This window comes from Ambystoma mexicanum, chromosome 14, assembly GCF_040938575.1.
Source record: "Ambystoma mexicanum isolate Mex_15411 chromosome 14, UKY_AmexF1_1, whole genome shotgun sequence".
NCBI lineage: Eukaryota > Metazoa > Chordata > Amphibia > Caudata > Ambystomatidae > Ambystoma > Ambystoma mexicanum.
In genome coordinates this window covers 211,255,995-211,280,535 of record NC_090940.1, presented here as the reverse complement: position 1 = coordinate 211,280,535, position 24,541 = coordinate 211,255,995, and the positions used below count along the sequence as shown (strand labels likewise).

At 51.2% G+C, this 24,541-nt stretch overlaps 1 protein-coding gene across 3 annotated transcripts in view; it reads right to left on the bottom strand.

The window, feature by feature from the left end:
• NIN (ninein) overlaps positions 1-24,541 on the bottom strand; it is a 429,800-nt gene that overhangs the window by 8,815 nt on the left and 396,444 nt on the right. For all 3 annotated transcript variants that reach the window (XM_069638956.1, XM_069638957.1, XM_069638961.1), the window contains one exon: positions 14,321-14,434. In XM_069638956.1, coding sequence (XP_069495057.1) covers positions 14,321-14,434 — 114 coding nt within the window. The remainder of the gene's footprint in view (positions 1-14,320; positions 14,435-24,541) is intronic.

Below are 24,541 nucleotides of genomic sequence, written 5' to 3'. Positions count from 1 at the left end.
ATAGACCAACCTGACAATGCATGTATTGTGTTAAATACCTATAGAAACAAGTTACATAAAAACAGTATGATTGAAGCTGTGGTTTACCATTTGCAATGGAAGAGTACAAGTGCCATAAAGCATAGAGATATGAGACTAAGGTCATGTCCTCAAACATTTGGGGGTATCTGAAAAAAAGAAGGTAATTGAACAACCTGCTTTTTCAGTTACCTCAAAACTCTTAGTGAGGACCATAGTGTCACAATGATGCATATGTTTTTTTCAGTACGCCCGAGTACGAGTTCCAAATCCATAGAGATAATACCTCTAACATATTAATGGAGAAATTACCTCCAATTAAATGGAGGAATTACCTCCAGTGGCATTTCCCATGTCGCTAATGCTGCCATTCACTGACGCAGTCCTATGGGACTTCAGGCTGGGGACTAATCAAAACTCTTTATCGGGTGGCGATTCACCAGTTACCGCTGGTGGTACCAGTAATTCTGTTTGGAGAATTACACTGCTAATACCGCTAAACTCATATGGTGGTCCTAAATCTGCTCTTACTTTTCCTATTGCACTTTCAAATCTTTACTCTCATTCTGCTATTAAGCCAAAAGCAGGGGTACCTTGGAGGCCAGGTACCCTTTTTGTGGAACACTCCTAGGGCAGATGGGGCCCTGTGCCCATGCTTAAAGCAATGGCACTGCTTTCTCCCAAATCGGTGCCTGTTCTTTTTCTCATAGTGCTTTGTGAAGGGGCCTGTAGCAGCTGCCAGCCAGCATGAGTTTTCCATGAAAACAAGAAACATAAATAAAAAGCCCACTTTCTGGAACTAGAACAACTCCCAAAGTTTTAAAAGGCCAGTTTTAAAAGTCAAGAACTTTATCTCATCGGGTGCCCCTCTGAAGCAAAGAGCATATGGATAGACACTTTTCAAGTAGAGTCCACTGTTTAGATAGCAAAGAAAAGCAAAACACATTTAAGAGGGGTTGGACACGGCTCTTTGTTACTATTATCTCCAGCAGTTTTAGCCCTATATAGTCAGGATCCTGTAGCAACACACAGCAATACATTTCATGGATAACAGCGATATAACGCTTGCTGCCTGCTATGAATGCCAGAATCCTTACTTTTTGAGTATTCATACATCTTAACATTGGATGAACAGACTTGAGAAGGTTTGCAGGCCAATAAATCACAGCAGAGGGTAGAACTATGCTGACTCCCACTTAAAAACATACCCCCTGCAATTGATGTTCAGGTGCCTGCTGGGTCCATCAAAGTAACAGTAGTATGGGCTTCTTCTATTCTCAGACAAGCATGTGCAGCGAGATCATAGCTTTCCTCTCGATAAACATATACACGTAGAGTCAACATCCCTACAGAAACAAGCCTTTAAACTTTGAATGCTTCCGCAAACCCGGGCTCTGTGACATGATTTGAAGCTCTCTAAAATGAGAGCTCTACAGTCTTGTTCCCCTTAAAGGCAGAGAACCTGCTCTTCCAAACGAGGTCTACAATGCATTAAACTTGGAGAGGGTCCCTGCAATGCCCCTCTTGACCCCTATAAGCACGACAGCCTGAAGAGCCAGAAATGCAAGATGCCCATCACTGTTTGGCCAGCCCCCAGGAGGGCCAGTGACTTCTACATATGCAAACAGATATTCTCTTAGACAACCATTGAAACCTTCTCCAGCCGACTTCTTGATGGATACTGATGCCTCAACACTGGACCTGGTTGACTAATGATAAATATCCAGCTGTGCCGACATCATTAGACACCATGACATAGAAACGTTAGCCATGAAGCAAATTTGCATCCATGCACGAAGTTACAGACACACACGTGCGCACACACTAAGAACATGCTTACACAGTTCTGTAGATAGAGGACAGATACATATACATACTGTCAGAAGCCTTTTCTTTTCACTAGCAAAACGCAGAAACGCAAGACTACAAGAGATGCAGAGCAAACATGCAGCCACTTATTGCAACTAACCATATGGAACTACAGGGTCGTATAAGGAACCTGGAAGAGCCAACTACCACTAACCCATAAGGAAAATCATAGCACAACTTTAGTAGAGTTACATGAAGCCACAGGCCTCATACGAAGGAAAAAAGACTTTCCAGTATGCTGCTCAGAACTGGTGCTGGCAGCCAAGGTCAGAGGCAAACATAACATTACGAGCTCCAGGGACAGGGAGCCACCTGCAAAATAGCAGAATAAATCCTCACTAATTGCAGACCAAAAAGCTCAGTTTTGCCGTCCTAACCCACGTGGTGCGGCCAAGCCGGACAATAGCCATTTACCTGTGGTGGGAAGAGGAGCAGTTCCCAGCGAAGAAGACAAGAACGGATACATCTGTTGTCAAACAACTTTGCAACTGGCAGGCACTCTCTCAGGCTAGTTGGATATACTGGTGGCAACAATGGGAACATCTTTCTCATCACCTTGAAAAGGTACATGGAGCGCTGAGAATGGAGTTGGGTCGCAGGCCTGAGGAGACCCACTCCAGCCAATCAGGGAACACAAATCCAGGGGTGAGGGGCAAGGGCCAATAGTGCGACCCTGAAACAATATAATAAATCGTTTTTGGGGAAGTCTCAGGCGAGACCGCCTGACATGGGAGGGCCAGTCAGCTAACCTCTAAAGGTGCCGTAGATAGGCACTACCACCGAAGCAACCCAATATTGTAAGCTCTTAAGTTTTTGGGCAAGAGCCCCAACTAGTGATGACATGGGCCAACAAAAACTCCTGACACGCGCTCAGGAGCTGTGATTGCTGGATAATTATTTCCTGTATGATCCCTGTCTGTTATGGAAAATAATGGAAAGTTCTAACACGCCCTTGGCTGAGTCCACCATTATTTACCGGGCCCTGGGTACTCTGCTGAAGGGTGGTTGTGTAGCACAAACCGCGGTCTTCTGGTATATCTGTACAAACTGCTCTCTGTAGCGTGTATAGTGGGGACACTGCTATCCCATGTCTCATATTAAATGGAGCATCAGAATAGGCCCTGCAACAAATTGCCCGACTGTTCCATGCAATCTATGTTACTCAATATAAATATGTTCTACTGCAGATTTGAGATTGCTAAATATTGGTAAATATTGTGCGAACTGGAAATGCAAAATAAAATGAAATTCGGTTTTTAAAAAACAGCTAGTGTTTTATACACTGTATTCAATACATGTGTTAATAATCATATAATGTATTTGAGATAGACGTTGAAGGGAGTTCGATCTCCTCACAATATGGAGTAAGTGGAGGCACTGTATATTTTACATGATATTTAAATCGGGTGCAGCTGGATTGGGTTGATGGAGATATGCAAAGACCTTGAGCATAGGAACCTGGAATCTGACCAAACACTATGCTATGAAAGTTTGCTGCTCTGTATATCCCTATCCCTTGAACCATTGCCTTATTTCCCCCACTATCTTGCCCCTTCCCACTCCTATCTATCCTCTTGGTGACATAAAGCAGAGAAAGGCTGCATGTGATGTGCTATGCAGGGCTGGACTGGTCATTATGGAACTCCCAGCAACCCTCTGCACCCTGGGCAGGGGTGGACTGGCCTATACAGAGCTCTGGAGATTTCCCAGTAGGCCTCTGCACCCTGGGCAGGGGTGGACTGACCTATACAGAGCTCTGGAGATTTCCCAGTAGGCCTCTGCACCCTGGCCAGGGCTGGACTGGTCTATATGGAACTCTGGAGATTTCCCATCAGCCTTCTGCACCCTGGGCAGGGGTGGACTGGCCTATACAGAGCTCTGGAGATTTCCCAGTAGGCCTCTGCACCCTGGCCAGGGCTGGACTGGTCTATATGGAACTCTGGAGATTTCCCATCAGCCTTCTGCACCCTGGGCAGGGGTGGACTGGCCTATACAGAGCTCTGGAGATTTCCCAGTAGGCCTCTGCACCCTGGCCAGGGCTGGACTGGTCTATATGGAACTGGAGATTTCCCAGCAACCCTCTGCACCCTATGCTATAAATCAAACAAATACGTTTCTAAATTCTACTTCCGTTTTAAATGGATTGGGCCATGATTGACATATTTACCCTATGATAATTGCAGATAATTGATTTACAGACGTGCAATTCAGTATAATTTTGCTTGATATGGAGGGTATTTTTTTCTGTACGCAACATGTCTGGCCACAGGATTCACAGTAGCACACCGTCATGGCATGGTACGTAAACCAAATCTATGTCAATACAACCTGAAAAGTGTGTAACAAAAACCTTAACGTGGTAAAGTCTATATGAATAAACCCAGAGCTCTACAGACAAGACGCCACGGGATGAGAAGAAAACGCTCCCCACCATCTAACTCGAAGAATACAACATCTGCAAGGAGCTTGCCAACCCTGCTGCAGTCTCTACCTCTCCTGTCCCCTCCCAGGCCCTCTGCACCGCACTGGCCTCTCACTTCATCTCTAAAACTCAGGACATCATGTCCTCACTCTCCTCCCATCACCTCCCTCCCTCCCTCTCTTCCCGGCTCTTCCTCTGGCCCTTCTGCAGCCACCCCTCCTCCCTCCTTCTCTGCCTTTCGCCTTCTTTCTGCTGACGAGGTTTCCAGACAAGTCCGATCTATGAAAGTCTCGTCTAAACAGGTTCACCCCTGTTCCTCCAAAACTATCAAGGACCACATCGACTCCCTGGCTCCTGCCCTGGCTGACTTTTCCAACCACTCCTTCGCCTCTGGAGTCTTCCCATCCCCCCTTAAGCACTCCCTTGTGCACCCTCTTCTTAAGAAACCCTCTTCCAACCCCTCCTGCCCGGCTAACTATCGCCTAATCTCCATCACTCCCTTCCTGGGCAAGCTCCTGGAGAAACTGGCCATCTCCCAGCTTAACCTCCATGCTGAATCTGTTGGTAGTCTTCATGACCATCAATCTGGCTTCAGAGCTGCCAGAAGCACGGAAACTGCTCTCCTGAACATCCGTGAGGACCTGCTCTTTAACCTCGACTCCAACACTCCGTGTGTTCTCATTCTGCTCAATCTCTCTTCTGCCTTTGACACTGTCAACCATGCCATCCTGCTCAACCGTCTCCGTGATAACCTGGGTATCACTGGTCAGGCTCTGGCGTGGCTGACCTCTTTCCTTTCCAATCGATCCTCCCAGGTCCAACTGGGGTCTTTCCTCTCTGACATCTTTTTCTCCACCTGTGGTGTCCCCCAGGGATCAAATCTCTCTCCCTGGCTGTTCAACCAGTATCTGGCTCTCCTTGCCCACCGCATCGTCGCTCTCTGCCCCAACTTTCAGTGCTATGCGGACGATACCCAGCTCATTTTCAGGCTACCCTCGGCCTCCTCCCCTCATCTCGGACTGTGTCTGCTATCCAGGAATGGTGTGCCGCCAATGACCTCTGCCTTAATGCCAGTAAGACTGAGATTCTACTCATCGGCACACCCACTCCCTCCTTCCCTGCAGCTCTCTGGCCGGCCTCTCTTGGCCCTCTTCCTGCTCCTACCTGCAAGGCAAAAAACCTTGGGGTCATCTTCGACTCCACGCTCTCCTTCTCTCCTCATATATCTGACGTCTCTAAGAAATCACACTACCAGCTGCACCTCCTCAGAGGTATTCTTCCCTTCCTCTCCTTCCCCCAGAAGCTCATTGTCTCCTGAGCCCTGGTTCTCTCGAAGCTGAACTACTGTAACAGCCTCTATCTTAATCTGCCTGCCTTCACTCTCCGCCCTCTGCAACTCATCCAGAACAGAACTGCAAGACTTGTCCTTGACCTCAAGCCCAGGGACCGTATCTCTCCAGGACTGAAATCTCTACACTGGCTCCCAGTGGCTGCGAGGATAAAGTTCAAAACCCTCTGCATTGTCCACAAGGCCTTCTGGGGCCTGGGGCCTAAATATCTTCAACTCTCTCTTCCTAAATATCTTCCTTCCCGAGCCCTTCGCTCATCCGTCACCAACTCCCTCAGGGTCAGCCGCTTCTCGAAGCAACGAGCTGGGGGTAGATCTCTCTCCGCGGCAGGGGCCTCCCTCTGGAACAGCCTTCCTGCCTCCCTGAAACTTGAGGAGAACCATCTCCGGTTCCGGGAGCACCTCAAAACCTTCCTCTTTGCTTCTGCTTTCTCTCTCCCTCTCCCCTGCTAAATTCTTCACTGAAACTGCACTGAATATGCAACTGGGCCACTCTCACCGACCTCGGGCCCAGGCCGAGCCACTCTCCACTTGCACTGCCTCCCTGGCAACCCCTGCACTGCGGGACTGTCTCTGTATCCCTACAGCCCCCCCTTCCCAGCCCTTGTCTGCACTTACCTTGCACTTGCCACCAGCTGGCCCTATTTATTTATTTTATTCTACTTACTTGTACTGCACTCCCCCTCTCCCCCTTCCCCATGCACTTTTTCCCTTCCCCCTACCCCTGCACCTGCGCGATCTGAATGACACCTGGCCTAGTAGGATCGTTGTCGGTCTTCCCCTTGTTCCCCCCTCCCTGCCTCGTCACGCCTTGAAACACTTGTGTATAGGCGGGTTACAAATGCCTTATCATATCTTATATCATATCATAACAGATGCGGACATTGGTGGGGTCGTATTGGCTGTGTGCTGGTTGGACGATTGGAGTCTGTTTCGACTTATTTTTTTATAGTGAAATTCTCAGGCTTTCGCCGCAGGATGACAGCGCATGACCATGGGAGCAGCAGGGGCCGTGGCCAAGACAAGCAGAGCATCGTAGCCAAACGGGTCCTTGACACAACCATGAAGTGCGCCGAAGGCGGTTGCAGCCATTGGCTCGCTGAGCACTTGATGCTCCCTTGACACCACGCCCACTGACGCACACGCATGGGCATGACACACAGTGTCTTCCGCTCCCTACTCTTGCACAACAATGAGCCGGGTCAAGGATCCGCACCCAAATAAGTACTTTTTTATTCCTTTTTATCCAGGTTCATCAGCCGCTAAATGCAGGCTAGCCGCATTGCAGCAACATTATTTTAGTGCAATGTGCATTTAGCAGTATAAAAAATAGCCACACATTCGCATAGCTCTCAACCATTTGTCTCGCAAAGGCGGGTGAAATCACCCGATTTTGTTCCTGGCGGGTGAGACGCCCATTGGAACGAATGGGCGTGCAGGAGGCTTGGCGGGTGAGTCAGCCCTATGCAAGGCGGGTGACACCCGCTAGAAGCAGGTGAGTTGAGAGCTATGCATTCGCCAGGAATACCGGCCCACAGTTTTCCCAAAATTTACCGGGCATTTCCTGGACACCCGACAGCCCAATCCGAGCCTGATCCCACCCACCCCACTGCTTCCCTTAACTGGTCAGCCACATTATCACTAGGTGAGCCAGATAAAGCTTGCAGGAACCCTTGTTGGCTAGTTCTACTTTCGCCTCCCTCCTCCTCACTAGATGGAAAAGTGAAACCATCCTAAAGCACACCGTTGAAGGGGAGAGGTTTGTCAAAAAACCCCCAGCTCAGAGTAAAAACCATCCCATAGTTCCCGGTTTTAGAAAATAAATCAGATTGAAGGAACAAGTTACTTACCTGTAACTGTTCTTCAGCATGGTTCTGGCATGGATTCACATGCTTATGAATATTCCCCGTCTTCAGGCTGGGAATCCTCGGTAAAGAAAAAATCAGTATCAGTTTCGTTTCTGATCTGTCTTTCGTAGTAGTAACCAATCATTGATCTCTGCGTCATACTGACCACGGCCAATGACTGCCCTCTACCTAAGCCCCGCCTCTGGCAGCCATCTTCAGATTTGGTAGCACGTGAAGTGGCAGTATGACCAAGTGAAGAGCCGCAGAGGGGTAGGCGGGAGGGTTCGCATGTGAATCCATGCCAGACCCATGATGGAGAACAACAGTTACAGGTAAGTAACTTGTTCCTTCTCCAGCATGGGGTCTGGCATGGATTCACATGCTCATGAATAAAGAATACATAGCAGTACACACATGCACAACCACGGGAGGTGGCAAAGGCTCAACATTAAGCATTACATCAAACTCAACATTAAGCAATTCTTACCTCCTCACCAGGCTCACCTTAGGCGAACAGATTGCGCAGCACTGCTTGGCCGACCCTGGACTCCTCCCTGGAATCCCGATCGACGCAGTAGAATTTCGTGAAGGTGTGCGTCGACCTCCACGTAGCAGCCCTGCAGATGTCCAGCAAGGGCACACCAGATAGGAACGCCGTGGTAGCTGCGATCGCTCTGGTGGAATGGGCTCTCGGACGGCCAGGCAGCGGTCAGTTTGCCAACCGATGACAGTACATGATACAGCCGGAGAGCCATCTGGAAATGGAGGCCTTTGAGAGAGCCTTCCCCTGATTGACAGGTCCAAAGTTCACAAAAAGTTGTGACGTCTTCCGAAAACACTTCGTGTGGTCCACGTAAAACTTCAGCGCTCTAGCCACATCCAGCGAGTGCAAAGTCCTTTCGGCCGGCGACGAAGGCGACGGGAAGAAAACAGGCAACACCAAGGGCTCGTTGAGGTGGAAGTCCGACGGCACCTTGGGCATGAAGGAGGGGTGCGTCCTGAGCACTACCCTCGTGTCGTGAAAAGTCAAGTACGGGGGCTTGCAGGAAAGGGCCTGGATCTCTCCCACTCTTCAAGCAGAGGTGATGGCCACAAGAAACGCTGTTTTCCAGGACAAGAACTTCAACGGAGCCGAATGCAGAGGCTCGAACGGAGGTCCCATGAGCTTGGTCAGCACCACGTTGAGCTCCCACGCCGGGGCCGGAGCCTTCACCGGCGGGAACGATCTGAACAGTCCCTTCATGAATTCTTTCACCAGACGATGAGACCACAAAGACGTCCGCCCCGTGGTTCTGGAGTATCGGGAGATCGCAGCAAGATGAATCTTGATGGACGCGTGCGCCAGTCCAGCCTTGGCCAGCGTCAGAAGGTACGGCAGTACCTGGGGAGCCGTAATCCGTAGAGGGTTAATCTTCTGTGTGTGGCACCAGACAGAGAACCTCTTCCATTTGTGTCCATACCATTTAAGAGTTGAGGACGCCCTGGCCTTTGCAAGAACCTCTCTGCAGTCGGCCGGTATGTCGTATCCTCCAAACTCTAACGCTGCAGGAGCCAGGCCTGCAAGTTCAGCGACTTCGGGTTGTGATGGAGGATGGCGCCTCCTTCCCTGGATAGAAGATCCGCGTCCACTGGCAGCCTGATTGACGGGGACGCTGACAAGTCCAGAAGGTCCGGGAACCATATCTGCCTCGGCCACGCGGGTGCGACGAGGATCATCCTGCACCGTGACCTCTTGAGCTGGTTGATGAGCCGGATCAGCAATGGCAATGGAGGGAACGCGTATAGAAACAGGCCCTCCCAGGGGAACAAGAAAGCATCGCCCATGCTCCTCGGCTGGGGAAACCTGCTGGCGAACCTCCGGCACTTGGAGTTCGTCGCCGTCGCGAACAGATCGATCTGGGGAGTGCCCCACCGTCGGAAGAGGCGGTCCACTAGATCCTGTCATAGTTCCCACTCGTGGCACGAGCGCAGCTCTCTGCTGAGCGAGTCGGCGATGGTGTTTTTTATCCCTGCCAGATGAAACGGCACCAGAAACATCCCTTGGGCGACGGCCCAATGCCACAGATCCTGCGCCTCCTTGGACAGGGCTGGGGATCTGGTACCACCTTGCTTCCTGATGTAGAACATGATGGTGGTGTTGTCGGTGAAGATCCTCACCACCTTGCCCTTGAGGGACGGAAGAAAGGACCCGAGTGCCCAAAACACTGCACGGAGCTCCAGGACGTTGATATGGAGGGACTTCTCCGTCAGAAGCCAAAGGTCTCTCGCGTGCAGATTTTCGGTGTGCGCTCCCCACCCTTCCAGGGAGGCATCCGTGGTCACTGTCTCCTGGTGGCCGGGGGTCTGGAAGTCCATGCCCGCCATCAGATGCGAGCGGGTGCCCCACCACCGGATCGCTCGTCGGAAACTCTCGTCGAGTGTGATCCTCTTCTCAAAGCTGCCCATCGTCTGGATCCAGCGCGCATCCAGGAACTCCTGCAACGGGCGCATCCGGAGCCTGCACAAGCGGATGAGATAAATGCAAGAAGACATCATTCCAAGGAGGGACTTGATGGACCTCACCCTGGCCGCGTCCGCAACCAGCATCCGCTGCACCTTGCCCAGGATGGCCCTCGTCCTTTCCTCCGACGGAGAGGCCAGAAGCAACACTGTCGAGCTTCGCTCCCAGAAACAGTGCGTCTTGTGCGGGCACCAGGTGGGACTTGGCGTAGTTTTTGGAGAATCCCAGGTCCGTGAGTAGTTGGACGGTCCTTGCCGTGTGCTCCACGGCGAGCTCATTCGTCTTTGCCCGGATGAGCCAGTCGTCCAAGTAGGGGTAGACGTGGATCCCCTCTCGGCGCAGCTGCGCCGCCACCGGTGCGAGGCACTTGGTGAACACCCTGGGTGCCGACCTCAATCCGAAGGGAAGGGCTCTGAACTGGTAGTGACGTCCTTGGACCACGAACCTGAGAAACTTTCGGTGTCCCTTTAGGATGGGAATATGGAAGTAGGCATCCTCCAAATCCAACGACGACAGGACATTGCCCTCCTCCAGTTGACCCAGGACGTGTTGGAGGGTGACCATCCGGAACTTCTGTGCCTTGATGAATTTGTTCAGTCATCGTAGGTCCAGGATGGGACGCCATCCTCCCGTCTTCTTCTTCACGAGGAAGTATCTTGAGTAAACTCCGGAGCCCCGAAGCCTCTTTGGGACGAGCTCGATGGCGCCCTTCTTGAGCATCGCCTTTACCTCCAAGAGAAGTTGAGGGGCGTGATGTTCTTTCCTGGCCACAGGGGAGATGCGCGGGCACCTCGTTAGAAACTCGAGCGCGTGACCCTGAGCTAGGGCGCCCAGCACCCAACGGTCGGTGGAGATGGACTCCCACACGCTGACGAAGCTCGCCAGCCGGCCTCCCACCGGGGTGCTTCGGTGGGGGCCCGACCCCACGGCCGGCTCAGTCCTGCTTCGACGAGGCTTTGCCGCCTTGTCCTCCTTGGCGATGGCGGCGGGGTCCGCCTGACTTGCCTCGTCCCCTGTAAGCTTCCTGTGACGACGAACGGGCCGCTTGACGGTAGGTGGAAAATCCGCCGCTGGAACCTTTGGAGGCACCCTGTTTGCCTCCGCCGCTCCGAAAGGGCGTCCGCCGTTGCTGGAGAACCCCAAGAGCCCGGGCCGTCTCCGTGTCTGCCTTGATGGCTTGAAGGGAATCGTCCACTGTTTTCCCAAACAGGTTGTTTCCGTCGAACGGCATGTCCAAGACTCTGGTCTGCACGTCCTGACGGAAGTCAGTAGCCTTGAGCCATCCACGCCGCCTAAGGCACACGCCGTTGCCCAACTGGCGAAATCCAGTGTCAGCGATGTCCGTCACAATCGTAATGGCGTGGTCCGACGCCACCTCTCCTTCCTGCAAGATCTCTAGGGCTTCCGCCCTCTTGTCGTCTGGTAGGAAGTCCAGCAGGGGGCCAGTTTGTACCACAACTCCCTGTTGTAGCGGGCTACGATAGCCAAGGCGTTGGCCGCCTTAATCGTCGTCGCTGCCGACGAGATGACTCTGCGTCCCATCGTGTCTAATTTCTTTCCCTCGCCGTCCAGCGGGGAGGTTGACATAGAGGCCGCGCCCCCCCCCGCTTTCTTCCTGGCCACCGCGGAGACGACCGAGTCCGGGGTCGGCTGTGCCCGATGGCACAAGGGGGCCGCGTCCGGGACCCGGTACTTCTTCTCGTACCGATCCCTTCTAGCCGGCGTCGTGGATGGGTTCTTGAGGAGGGCGAGGCCCTCATCCCAAATATCGTCTAGTAGAGGTACAGTGAGGACTGTCTTCCTCTTGGTCTCGCGCCGTTGATAAAGGAAACCTTCCTCCTTCTCTTCCGGGCAGAGCTGGAAAAGCTTGGATGCCCTGGCGATCACGGAGTGAAACAATCCAATCTCGTTGGGCGGGGAAGCCCGGGTGGGAGGTGACGACGGGAGATCCTCGTCGTAAACCTCGTTGTCTGTACCCGTGTCAGTCCCTGTATCATCCCCACGTGTCGTGGACGGGGAGGAGGGCTGAACACGGCGCAATGGCTGAAAAGGAGGTGGAGGATGAATCCTTCTTCTCTTAGGGGGAGGGCTCCCAGAAGGGCCTGGCTCTGGGTCCCCCGTCGGGAGCGGTTCCTCCGTTGGTGGTAACGGCAGTCTCGTCCTTATCTCCGAGCATAAGGACTGTATAGCCAACAAAATGGCCGCCGAGTTGTCTTGCGGCACTGGTTGAGGGAGATCCGACGGGCGATCAGGAGCCCCGTCGGCATCCTCGACGCCCTCGTTGTCTTCCACGTCGGGGTCCCTCCCGACAGGATGGCCTTCTTCCACGCCAGAGCCGTGGCCTAAGACTTCGATCAGCTCCTCCTCAGAGGTTGAGGCCGAGTCAACAACGACCTCCTGCCCCCCCTTTTTCTTCTCCGTCGGAGGTTTCACGGGGGTTCTGTCGATGGGCATGAAAGAGGACTCCCTCCGCGGTGGCAGGGAGATTCTGGGCCCCGGGGTCGCCACCACTGGTGTAGCCTCCACAGGCTGAGCCAGGGCCGCCGCGACTGTCTCGATAGAGGCCTTGGCCGGATGGATCAAGGCTTTCACCACCTTAGGTGCGCTCACCGCCTTCTCCTTGGGGGGAGGGTCACCACCTCACTCCCCCTTCGATGGGGCCTTAGGGCACGACCGGGGTCTCTCCAGGAGTTTCGCCGGGTGCTCGGCCTTCCTCTTACCCGAGCCAGAGCGTTGGCTCGTGGTTGATGGCGCCGGGGAGGATGCGCCCTGCCTGGCGCCCGTAGAGCCCGACCGTTCGGCGCTCCCAGTGCCAGCGGACTCGCGGTGCTTGGCCTTCTGTTGGACCCCCGTCGCCGGGGCGCCCTCAAAGGTCTTAGAAGACTGCTCGGACTTCTTCTTCTTCTCGCCTGACTGGGCTCTTTCCTTCCAGCCAGTTGGCGAGACGTTGGTGGCGGTCCTTCACGGTCCGCTCCGACATATTGCCGCAAAACGCACAGTCCTTCTCCACGTGCGTCTTGTCCTCATGTAGGCAGTAAAGGCAAAGGGAGTGTTCGTCCTCCTTAAAGACATTCTGAAGCTGGCATCCAGGGCAGACCCTGAACAGCTTTCCGGGCGTCGAGCTTCCCTTCTCCTGGGCCATGTCCGAGATGGGCCTGAGAAACTTCTGGAGTCCTCCAAAAGCGTGGCTCGACGAAATCTTCACCCTTGAGGGGCGTAGACGAATCCGACACGGGTCACCGTTGATCGGATGAAGAAACGGTGGAGCTTGAGGCTCTTTTGACCGAAAAAAAGAGAAATTTTCCTGAGAAAAAACGTGAAAAATAGCACTAACGCTCGAGAGCAATAGCATGAGGATCCCAACACTTGAACGTGCGGTAAAAATCTGAAGATGGCTGCCAGAGGCGGGGCTTAGGTAGAGGGCAGTCATTGGCTGTGGTCAGTATGACGCAGCGATCAGTGATTGGTTACTATTACGAAAGACAGATCAGAAACGAAACGGATACTGATTTTTTCTTTACCGAGGATTCCCAGCCTGACGAAGGGGAATATTCATGAGCATGTGAATCCATGCCAGACCCCATGCTGGAGAACACACATTTATTTGCATGCCGGGTACCACAATTGTGCTGCACTCCCGGAAACCGCAGTCTGAAATTTTCTGTAATAGATTATTGACACCTAATTCTACAAGCTCCTTGCCAACTGCGCATATGGCTTTAAAATGGAGGCTTATTTGTAGGATGAATGCAACCGGACCAAATCCAAGCAGCAATTTCCCAACATCCATTGCATGAATAGGTCATGCTGCTAGAGCCTTCAGAACATGGTTTATGAATTAGAATGTCTTAAAAGAAGTAGCTCCTTGCTACGCCCACAAACACTGCATCAGCGCCACATCAACGGACTACTTTACCAGAGCTCAAATGATGCAGATTGTGATATTCATCACGTGTATTTGACGCTTGACGCCTACACATTCTGATACCGTTCCATGTAGTCTAACCTAGCGTAGCCGAACCTCACCTCCCAGGTTATCCAATCCCAGAGATGGGATGGCAAGTGGGAGCTGTGGCAAAGACTCCAACCGTGCTCCTGACAGGGGGTGTCTTTAAGGCCACCCACATTTCCTGATCATATTTTTGCACTGGTAAATATAGTAGGATTTCGTGTAAATGCATTTTTCATGATTGAATCTACTTCCACAGCTCATCTTTGGAATCCGCGTCCAAGAGCTTAATTTGTATTTTAAGAAATGCCCACACAACGTCACCATTCTATCAGTCATAATATGTTGTGCTGAAACGAAGACTTACTTGTTCGTGTAGTTGGTTCACTTTCTCTTGGAGGAGTAGCTTGACAATTCTCAACTTCTGCTCGACATCCAGCATACGCTGTTCCATCTTCCTTAAAAGTAGCTCGTGACCGCCCTAAAGAAAATCCCATAAAGTGAAATGAAAGGTCATGATGGAAAGACAACTGCACATGTTGGGGTGCTGTGAAGAATTTCTAATAAGAAACGAATTAGAATTATAAAAAATACTGAAAGCTTAAAGGGTGGTCTGAGGTACTGGGGCACTTTCTAAAATTTCATATAAGTCGGGGGTACCTGCCAGCTGGCTGCAACTTGGAAATTAGCAAATCCCAAAGCGAGGTACCCAATACACCACCTTTTACTTGAAGACAATAGTGCAACTCGCATGGTCCATTTCTGAGAAGGGTTAATGGGCGCTATGCAACACATTCACATTTTAAAAGGGCAAACAATACTACTTCGATCATGGTAGTTCCTCCAGCAACTTCAAGGGCTTTGCTTTAGTCTCACAATATCCTAAGCATATGACAGTGATTTTAATGTTCTAGTTTAGATCCCAGTTCGAAATACCCAAAGCTGCAGTAATGCCGACAGCGGCAGACAAAGTAACTTGATTGTATGGCACAACATGCTCTTTAGAAGTAGTCTGCTGTTTAAATCATCTTTACAGTGTTTACACTCCCTACAACCAATATAAGATTGCATTGATGGGCATAATAACTTTCAGAAACTCACCTTTGAGTCAGCCTAAATACAGTATGCAGTGATAAAATCGCGGCAAAAATGTCGCCTGTAAAAATAATGTGCGGCATTGCCGTGGTTTGACCCGGTAAAGGTGTACCCCCATTATACCATTCAAGGGGAGCAGGGGTTGCGGGGATGTACCCCGCAGCCATTACATGGATTGCGGCAACAAAACCACAGCCTTTTTGCCGCAATATTTTGTAACCACAGCCATTTTTGCTGCGATTTTAACACATGGAACCCTAAATAGGACAAATTATAGCTCAAATTCGGAAATCCCTAAAAGAGAACACCAGGTTTGGATCGTGTAGGGTTGTGTAAGCGGCAAACTGTGCACATAGCTTTTTCACAAGAAATGCATGTACACATATGTAGAACATGCTAGAGGAATCGAGAATAAGCTCAGAATTTAAATGAACAAAACTAACAAATAGACGTGTGACCTTTGGTAGAGAGGGAAATTAGCATTCAATAGGATTGGTGAGGGGGTGGGTAAGAGATCATACTAGTAGCCCCTCATTGACAGGGTATTATTAAACAGCTGTCATATAATGATCACTGTAGTCCAATGATACACTGTCATCAATAAAGCGTAATGATGTGCTTTAAATGTCTCCTCTCAATCTACATCAAGTGCAGTACACTAGTATGAATAGGCAGATTGGTAACGTTTTGAATAACTTGCGTCCATCCAGCTCTTGGGGTAGCAGTGTCTTCCAAGGTGTAAGGATGTAAAGGACAGGTCTCACCCTCATCTAATTTAAGGATAGCCTTCCTTCCTTCTGAGGTCAATGAACAAATGATTTGGCTTTGCTGAGATTCAAATCTAGGACCTGCTGGTTGATCACCTGGCTGGTTATAAAGTGAATACATGGCCGTCCGTGTCCCAAATGTAAAGCTGTTTAAGTCAAACAAAATACTGAACCATAAACACATATCTTCCAGTGCAGGGCTTCAGCACAATTCCCCTGAAAAGGAGAAGTCCTAGAAAAAAAGAAGAATTCTTTTTCCTGTCAATTAATGTCAAGTTTCGTATACATTGTACCCCCCTTAGGCATCGGTTAGTTTATTGTGCAAAAAATAATACTGTCAAGTATCCAACTCAGACGTTATAGCAATACTTCTGCTATGCACTATTCACCCAAACCTAAAACATTGTAGGATACCCAAATGGCTGTTGTAGTCCATCCCACCCAAAAAAGTGTTACATACCAGTGGTAAATCCAGTTAGTCTATAGGTCTCTTGCATTACTAATCTATGGGAATAGTAAACTAACATGTGCTGGGATCTTTCCCCGCCTCTCCTCTAAGATTTGATTACTAAAAACCATTCAAATGGACTGCTAAGAGTTGTAGGCAAGTCTGGGGCATGGACAGTTGTGATTGGTCAAAGAGAATCCTATGGTAAATACCGAATGTGTGTATTGAAGCTGGAACAGTGTGGAAGGATATATTCAATTGGGTGTTCGGTTTTTAACATGGCAAATGAGAAGATGAGAATTCTGGAAAAATGAAGGGTCTATGTGAACACTGGTTGAGAGGGAAGAATTTGGTGCAGCTGCCGGGATCTCTTCTTTTCAGAGCTCAGATGGACATGGAATGTGTACAATATTGTAGGCATCTAGTAGACCATAAGTCTTTTAAGGGTGGTGCGTCATACAATTAGGGCCAAGAAGTACACCAATACCACAGATAACGTTTCAGGGATTATCTACACAGTGGGCCATCTGAAACCAAACAGGTTCAAAGCAAAGGGTGGTTATTTAGAAACAAAACAGAGTTTGGGTGACGGCCATCAAAAACGAAACGTTCAGGATGGTTCTCCTCGAAAGTAGAGCAACGGGCCTCATAGTCCCAAAAGTTCCTTACCAAGTCCTAAAATTCACAGAGGGTTCCCTTCCATCCCCTTTGGCAAATCTCAACTCATTGTCAGGTGTTAGTGCTCCTGCACCCTGCTTTGATGACGGACTTGGTGAGAGCTTTTACCTCAACCCTATCTAGTACAAAGTGTTGTCAGCAAGGTCAGCTAGAGGCACCTCAGCGGAGACAGCCACGGATTGGTATTCGTTTAGGCCTGCTCTTCCCTGGGACCATTCTGCTCCCCCCCCCCACCCCCCAATCATCTCTTTCCTGACCTTCCTGGCCCTTTTTACGTTCCTACTCAAAGTCCAGGTCCTGTTTAGGGTGATCTGGCTCACTGGAAACTTCCTGGGCTGGCTGGGTGAGTGAGTGTCCTCACCTTTTTTCTGATTTGGGAAGGGTGGTTATTCCTGCAAGTATCTGGCACTCCTTTGGGTTTAAGGGGGTGACTAGAACTGGCCTGTCCCCCATTTTGGAATAGATTTCCCTCTCTATATAATTAGGAGTTGGAAAAACACTGGTGGGAGCCCAAGAAGCACTGAAATAACATCCTTTGATGTTTTTTGTGCAGCCGAGAGTATCTGGACGCTATTGAAGGAATGTAACTTTTCCCTTTAAAGACGGGGTTGGATTGTCTGTGGTCAATGCTGGCAGGGGAAGCTGCCCGGATGGAGACAAAACTGTGATAACCTGTAACTATTTTTCTACAGCATGGGTCTGGCATGGATTCACATGCTCATGAATAGTCCCAGTCAGGCTGGGAATCCTCGGTAAAACAAAAAACGGTTTCACTTTCACTTACAAACTGTATTTCTTCTTTAAACCAATCACTATCCTCTAGGCCATACTGCCCCCATCCAATGGCAGCCCTCTCCCTTAGCCCCTAATCTGGCAGCCAACTTCAGATTTGGTAAGCACGTAAAGTGGCAGCATGACCAAGAAGAGCCGCAGAGGGGTCACATGTGAATCCATGCCAGACCCATGGTGGAGAACAATAGTTACAGATAAGTAACTTGTTCCTTCTCCAGCATGGGGTCTGGCATGGATTCACATGGTCATGAATAACAAATACATAGCAGTACAACATCACACAACCACAGGAGGTGGCAAGGCTCAACAGAAGGAATTAACACTCACCTCAAGCTAACAGGTTGCGTAGCACTGCTTGGCCGACTCTGGACTCCTCCCTGGAATCCCTGTCGACGCAGTAGAATCTCGTGAAGGTGTGTGTAGACCTCCACGTCGCAGCATTGCAGATGTCCAGCAATGGCACACCAGACAGGAATGCTGTCTTCGTAGCGATCGCTCTGTGGAAGTGGGCTCTCGGATGGCCAGGCAGCGGTCGGTTTGCCAACCGATGACAATGCATGATGCAGCCGGAGAGCCACATTGAAATGGAAGCCTTGGACAAGGCCTTCCCATGGTTCACAGGACCAAAGTTCACAGTTGTGAAGTATTCTGAAAACCTTTTGTGCGTGTCACATAGAACTTCAAGGCACAAGCAAAGTCCAATGAGCGCAAGGCCCGTTCAGCCAGTGACAAAGGTTTCCGAAAAAACACACAGGTAACACCAAAGGCTCGTTGAGATGAAATTCCGACAGAACCTTAGCCATGAAGGAGGGGTGCGTTCATAGCACCACCCTCGATTCATGGAAAGTCAGGTATGGTTGGTTGCAGGATAGGGCCTGGATCTCTCCCACCCTCCTGGCATAGGTAATGGCCACGAGGAAAGCGGTCTTTCAAGACAAGAACTTGAGAGGGGCCTGATGCATTGGCTTGAATGAGGTCCCATAAGCCTAGTCAGCACCACACTGAGTTCTCACGCCGGGGCAGGCACCTTCACCGGCAGGAAACGAACGGAACAGTCCTTTGATGAACTCTTTCACTAGACGGTGCTACCAAAGAGAAGACCATCCCGGAGACCTGGTGTAGAGGGAGATCGCTGCCAGCTGCACCTTGATGGAGGCGTGCACCAGCCCCGACCTAGCCAATGACAAGTACAGAAGGACATGAGGGGCCGTAAGCCTCAGAGGGTTAATCTTCTGCCACCAGCACCAAGTCGCGAAACGCTTCCATTTTTGTCCGTAGCACTTCAGTGTCGACGATGCTCTGGCCTTGGCGAGGACCTCCCTCTAGTCCACAGGCAGCTCGTATCCACCGAACTCTAATGCTGCAGGAACCAGGCTTTCAGGTTCAGCAATCCAGGGTCATGGTGCAAGATTGCACCTTCTTCCCTGGCGAGATCCGCAACCACTGGTAGCTTGACTGGAGGGGACGATGACATGCAGAGAAGGTCCTGGTACCAGATTTGTTTCTGCCACGCTAGTGCAACGAGGATCATCCTGTACCGGCTGAGTTCACTGATAACTCGTACTAGCAGTGGCAACGGAGGGAACACGTACAGGAACAGGCCTTCCCAAGGGAAGGAGAATGCGTCCCCTATGCTCCCGGCTGGGGAAACCTGCTGACGACCCTCCGGCACTTGGGCGTTCGCCACTGTGGCAAACCGATCGATCTGGGTACTGCCCCACTTGAGGAAGACGTTGTCCACTTGATCCTGCCAAAGCTCCCACTCATGCCAAGAGCACAGCTCCCTGCTGAGGGAGTCAGCGACAGTGTTTTTGATTCCTGCCAGGTGGAAAGGAATGAGGAACATCCCCTGGGTGACGGCCCAGTGCCACAACTCATGCGCCTCTCTGGAGAGCGCTGGGGATCTGGTGCCGCCCTGCTTCCGGATTTAAAACATTGTGGTGGTTTTGTCTGTGAAGACCCTCACCACTTTGCCCTTGAGGGATGGAAGAAAAGACTTGAGGGCCCAAAACATAGCCTGTAGTTCTAGTAAGTTGATGCGTAGTGCCTTCTCCTCCGGCAGCCACAGGCCTCTGGCGTGGAGACGTTCGGTGTGTGCACCCCACCCTTCCAGGGAAGCGTTCATCGTGACCGTATCCTGGTATGGAGGGTTCTGGAAATCTGTGCCCCCGGTGATGTTGGAGTGCACGCCCCACCACCTTATCGCTCGACGGAACTCCTCGTCGAGCACGATCCTGTCTTTGAAGCTTCAGGACACCTGGATCAGCGACTTGATGGTCCTCACCGTGGTGATCTTCAGTGCTAACAGCCGTTGCTCTTTGCCCAGAATGGCTGCTATCCTCTCCTCAGACGCAGCCGCAGACAGGACACTGTGTTGAGCCTGGACCCTTGGAACAGCATGTTCTGTGATGTAGTCAAGCAGGATTTTGCATAGTTCGAGTACCCCAGATCCGTCAGCAGCAGGACGGTTCTCTCTGTGTGATTGACGACGATGTCCTTCGACTTGGCCCGGATGAGCCAGTTGTTGAGGTAAGGGTACGCATGAATTCCCTGTAGTCGAAGATGGGCCACCACCAGAGCCAGGCACTTCGTGAAAAATCTGGGTGCCGACTTCAGTCCAAAGGGGAGAGCCTTGAACTGGTAGTGTTTCCCTTGTATGACGAAGCGCAGGAACTTGAAATCTTTTATATGAATGGGGATGTGGAAGTATGCTTCCTCCAGATCTAACGACGACAAAGTCTCCCTCCTCCAGTTGGCAGAGCATGTGCTGCAACGTGACCATCCTGAATTTCTGGGACTTGATGAACTTGAGTCATCGTAGATCGAGAATGGGCCTCCAGCCCCGGTCTTCTTTCTTACCAGAAAGTACCTTGAGTAAACTCCGGAGCCCCGGAGTCGCTTCGGAACCAGCTCTATCGCCCCTTTTCTTAACATGGCTAGAACCTCCAGCATCAGCAGAGGGATGTGTTGTTCCTGCCGGGCCACCGGTGGTATTCACAGACACTCTCTGAAACTCCAAAGTGTGTCTCTGGGCGAGAGCATCCAGCACCCATCGATCGGTGGAGATGTTTTCCCACACACTGACGAAGTTCGCCAGCTGGCCTCACACCAGGCTTGACCAGTTCAGTCCTGCTTGGAGGCCGACGTGCCACCCTGGGAGCCTTGACAACGGAGGCAACCTCTGAAGGCCTTGGAATGACCTCTGCAGGCTTCCTGGGTTGTGGAAGGGGAGGGTTGGCGTTAAGGGGACAATCCACCACCGCTTCCAAGACCTCCCCGACTTCACTCCTGAGGGACGAAAGGACAGATGGTGCTGTTACAATGTGCCCAGAGCACGGGTTGCTTCCATGTCAGCTTTGATGGCTTGAAGAGATTTGTCGACTGCCTTGCCGAAAAGATGCTCAGTCGAACGGAATGTCCAGGACCCTCGTCTGGACATCTTGACTGAAGTTGGTGGCCTTCAGCCAGCCACGACGACGGAGGCAAACCCGGTTTCCCATCTGGCAGAACCACGTGCCTGCAATGTCCAGGGTCACGGTGATGGCATGGTCTGATGCCACCTCACCTTCCTGAAGGATCTCCATTGCCTCTACCCACTTGTCCTTGGGGGAAGAAATCCAGGATCAGAGCCATCTTGTACCATAGCTTTGGGTCGTACCTGACCAATATCGCTAAGGCCTTAGCTGCCTTGACCATCATCGCTGTTGAGTAGATGAATTTCCGTCCCACAGCGTCCAACTTCTTCCCCTCACCATCTGGGGGAACAGAGGTTGAAGACGACGGATTGGATGACTTCTTCCTTGCTGCAGCCGAGACCACCGAGTCCAGCGATGGTTGGGACTGCAGACATTTGGGCGCATACTCCTTCACCCAATATTTCTTCTCCAGCCGGTCCCTCTCTGCAGGTGCCTAGGAGGGGATCTTCAGAAGTACCAGCCTCTCATCCCAGACGTAGTCCAGGAGCGTTACCAACAGAATGGTCTTCCTTTTCGCCTACTGGCGTTGGTACAGGAAGCCTTCCTTTTCATTCTCTTCTGGGGTGAGCTGCAAAAGTTCTGGCGCACGGGTATTCATGGAGTGGAAGGATCCCACCTCGTCTGGAGGAGAAGCCCTTGGTGGCGAAGAGAGTCCATGGTCATCGTTGGGGAGTAGGTCGTAGCTGTGTCCATCCTCGTGTCTCTTGGGGGGGGGGGTGAGCTGGGCGGGGGAGGGCAGTGACGGTTGGAGTGGAGGCATATGTTGCCTCCTCCTTTTCCTCGGTGGCCCCAGTGTCAATGGGGTCATCGCTGGTGGAGGCTCTGGTGGTGCCGTCAGCATCCTCTTCTGAATCTTCGACATCAGTGGGTGGAGGGTCAAAAGAATATCCTGCAACAGGTCTCTGGGAGGTGCCCGGGGGATAGGGTTGCTGGGCCCAGCGCCTATGTCATCACCCCCTACCTCATTGTCGCCGCCTCCGGCAGGCGATCCCTCAACGTTCTCATCATTGTCACCCATCTCCTCTGGGATGGTTTGGACAGAAACAATGCCTTCCTCATCGGACTAAGAAATATCCGTTACCTGAAACTCTTCCACGCCCCCGTTTTTTCGGGTCCTGAGGGGTCGGCTTCGGGCTGAGGTCCAGCATCCTCCTCTCCCGAGTCTCCTCCACTGGCTTGGCTGACGTCTCCCGCCTGGGAGGAAGCGCCACCCTGACCGCCACTGGGGCATCCTGGACCGGGTCAGACCCTTCCCCTTTCAGAGGGTGGCAGCAACCCTCTCGATGGAAGAGGATGTCTTGGCCTGGACCACCTGGGCCTTAGCTGGAAGGACGGACACCTTGTCCTGCTTGGCCTTCTCCGGTTTCTCTCGCAGCTTCCCCCGGGTAGCTGACTCTCTTCGACGAAGAGCTGGAGCGATTGTTGCTGATGGAGATAATGAACGCAGGACCCTCTTGTGCGGCAACCCCCGGCGGAAGAGGATTTGTAGTGCTTGGCCTTGTCGTGGGTCCCCACGGATGGAGCGCCCTCAAAGGACTTAGAAGCTCGCTATGGCTGGCTGGATCCACAAGAGGCATGACCCTGTGGACCACACGGGATAGAGGCCTCGACCTTGAGCCACGTCGCCAGCCGGACAAGCCAATCCTTCTTCGTGGGTTTGGAGAAGCCACGGCAGATCTCACAATCTTCTTCCTTGTGCATCGGGTGCAGACAATACAGGCACTGGTAGTGCTCGTCGTCCGTGAAAACATTCTGCAAAAAGCAGCTGGTGCACAGCTTGAAGAGGGAAGCTCCGTCCTTCTCCAACATATGGTGCAGTGTAGGCCTGATGTGCTTCTGGAAACTTCCAAGAAGAAGCACTCAATTTCTGCCCTTGAGGGGCAATGAAAGATGCCGAAAAACGGATCCCCGTTAATCAGATGGAGCACACAGCCTCGATTGACCGAAAACAGTTTTCCTACCAAAAAGCACAAAAAAACACAGAAGTTCGAAGAGCGCAGCGCGAGGCCTCCCAACCCGTGAACGTGCAGCAAAAATTTGAAGACGGCTGCCAGAGGATGGGCTTCGGGAGAGGGCAGTCCTTGGTTGGGGAAGCATGACCCAGAGCTCAGTGATTGGCTTATATGAGAAAGACAGTTTATAAACGAAAGTGAAACTTTTTAAAAAAAATTTATTTATTCATTTATTTCTTTTACAGAGGATTCCCGGCCTGACAGGGAATATTCATGAGCATGTGAATCCAAGCCAGACCCCATGCTGGAGGACTTCGGTTTTGGTTCTAGAATGGGTCTGGAAAGGGTGTGCATGGTTTGGCTGGCCATGCAGTCTCTTCAGGTGACTCATGTGTCAGGGACTAATGTGGGGGTGACCAGGGAGTCATCCCCATACTTCAATCAGGGCCCAACATCCATCCGCTCAAGTAGTACTTGGTCCATCTGAGTCACCACCTTGGTGGTAAACCATGCCACGCAGTGCTTACATGCGCCAGAAGGGAAGTTCTAAGAACACTTAGACTCACTGCTCATATGCAATAACATGGTTAGATGATTTGGGAACTTTGGTATATTTGGTTAAATTGGGGAAAACAATTCATATGCAAGATGTTTTCAAATGTTGATGTTTCTTGATTGGCATGTGGCATAATATGCGCCAACTTATTTAGCATGTCAATGACCCTCATTACAGGTCCGGCGGTAACCGTGCCAGTAAAACCATCAGGTTGCCGCCGGACCCGTAAATACTTACCGCCACCTCAGTGGCTGGTAAAAACCGGGGGATTACAACCCCGGCAGCCGGGAAGTCAGGCGCCGGTAAAATGTTGTTCCCCATTCCCGAGTGAGGACCACGGAAGCACCAGCACCATTAATAATCGTGCCAATGCTTCCGTGAAATTCTGTGGGCGGGTGCCATTCCGCCTCCCGCCCGGCAGACTTATACTTTGCCGGTCCAGAAACAACAGTGCCGGTAAGCTTACCAGCACTGTTGTTTCCAGACCGGTAAGGTTATAATGAGGCCCAATGACTTGATATGCACAGACATTTCTCAACTGGTCACCAAGCTCCCTCCTCAATTCTCAACCCACCGTTGTTGCCCCTTTAATTTACATGGTTCACCCCATTTGAGTATGCATTAGCTTTGCTACATAGATTTATCATTAACTCTCTTCCCGCACACATGTATTCCTAATAGAGGCTGACATGTGCATTCTTCGCCATTTTATAGAACCTCTGCCTTGCGTGGATGTTATTGAATGGCGATATTGCGTTCCCTTTCTATTTTTACTAAATTAGGTTTTTAATTTAAAAATAATGCCTTCAGTAATGGGCTATATC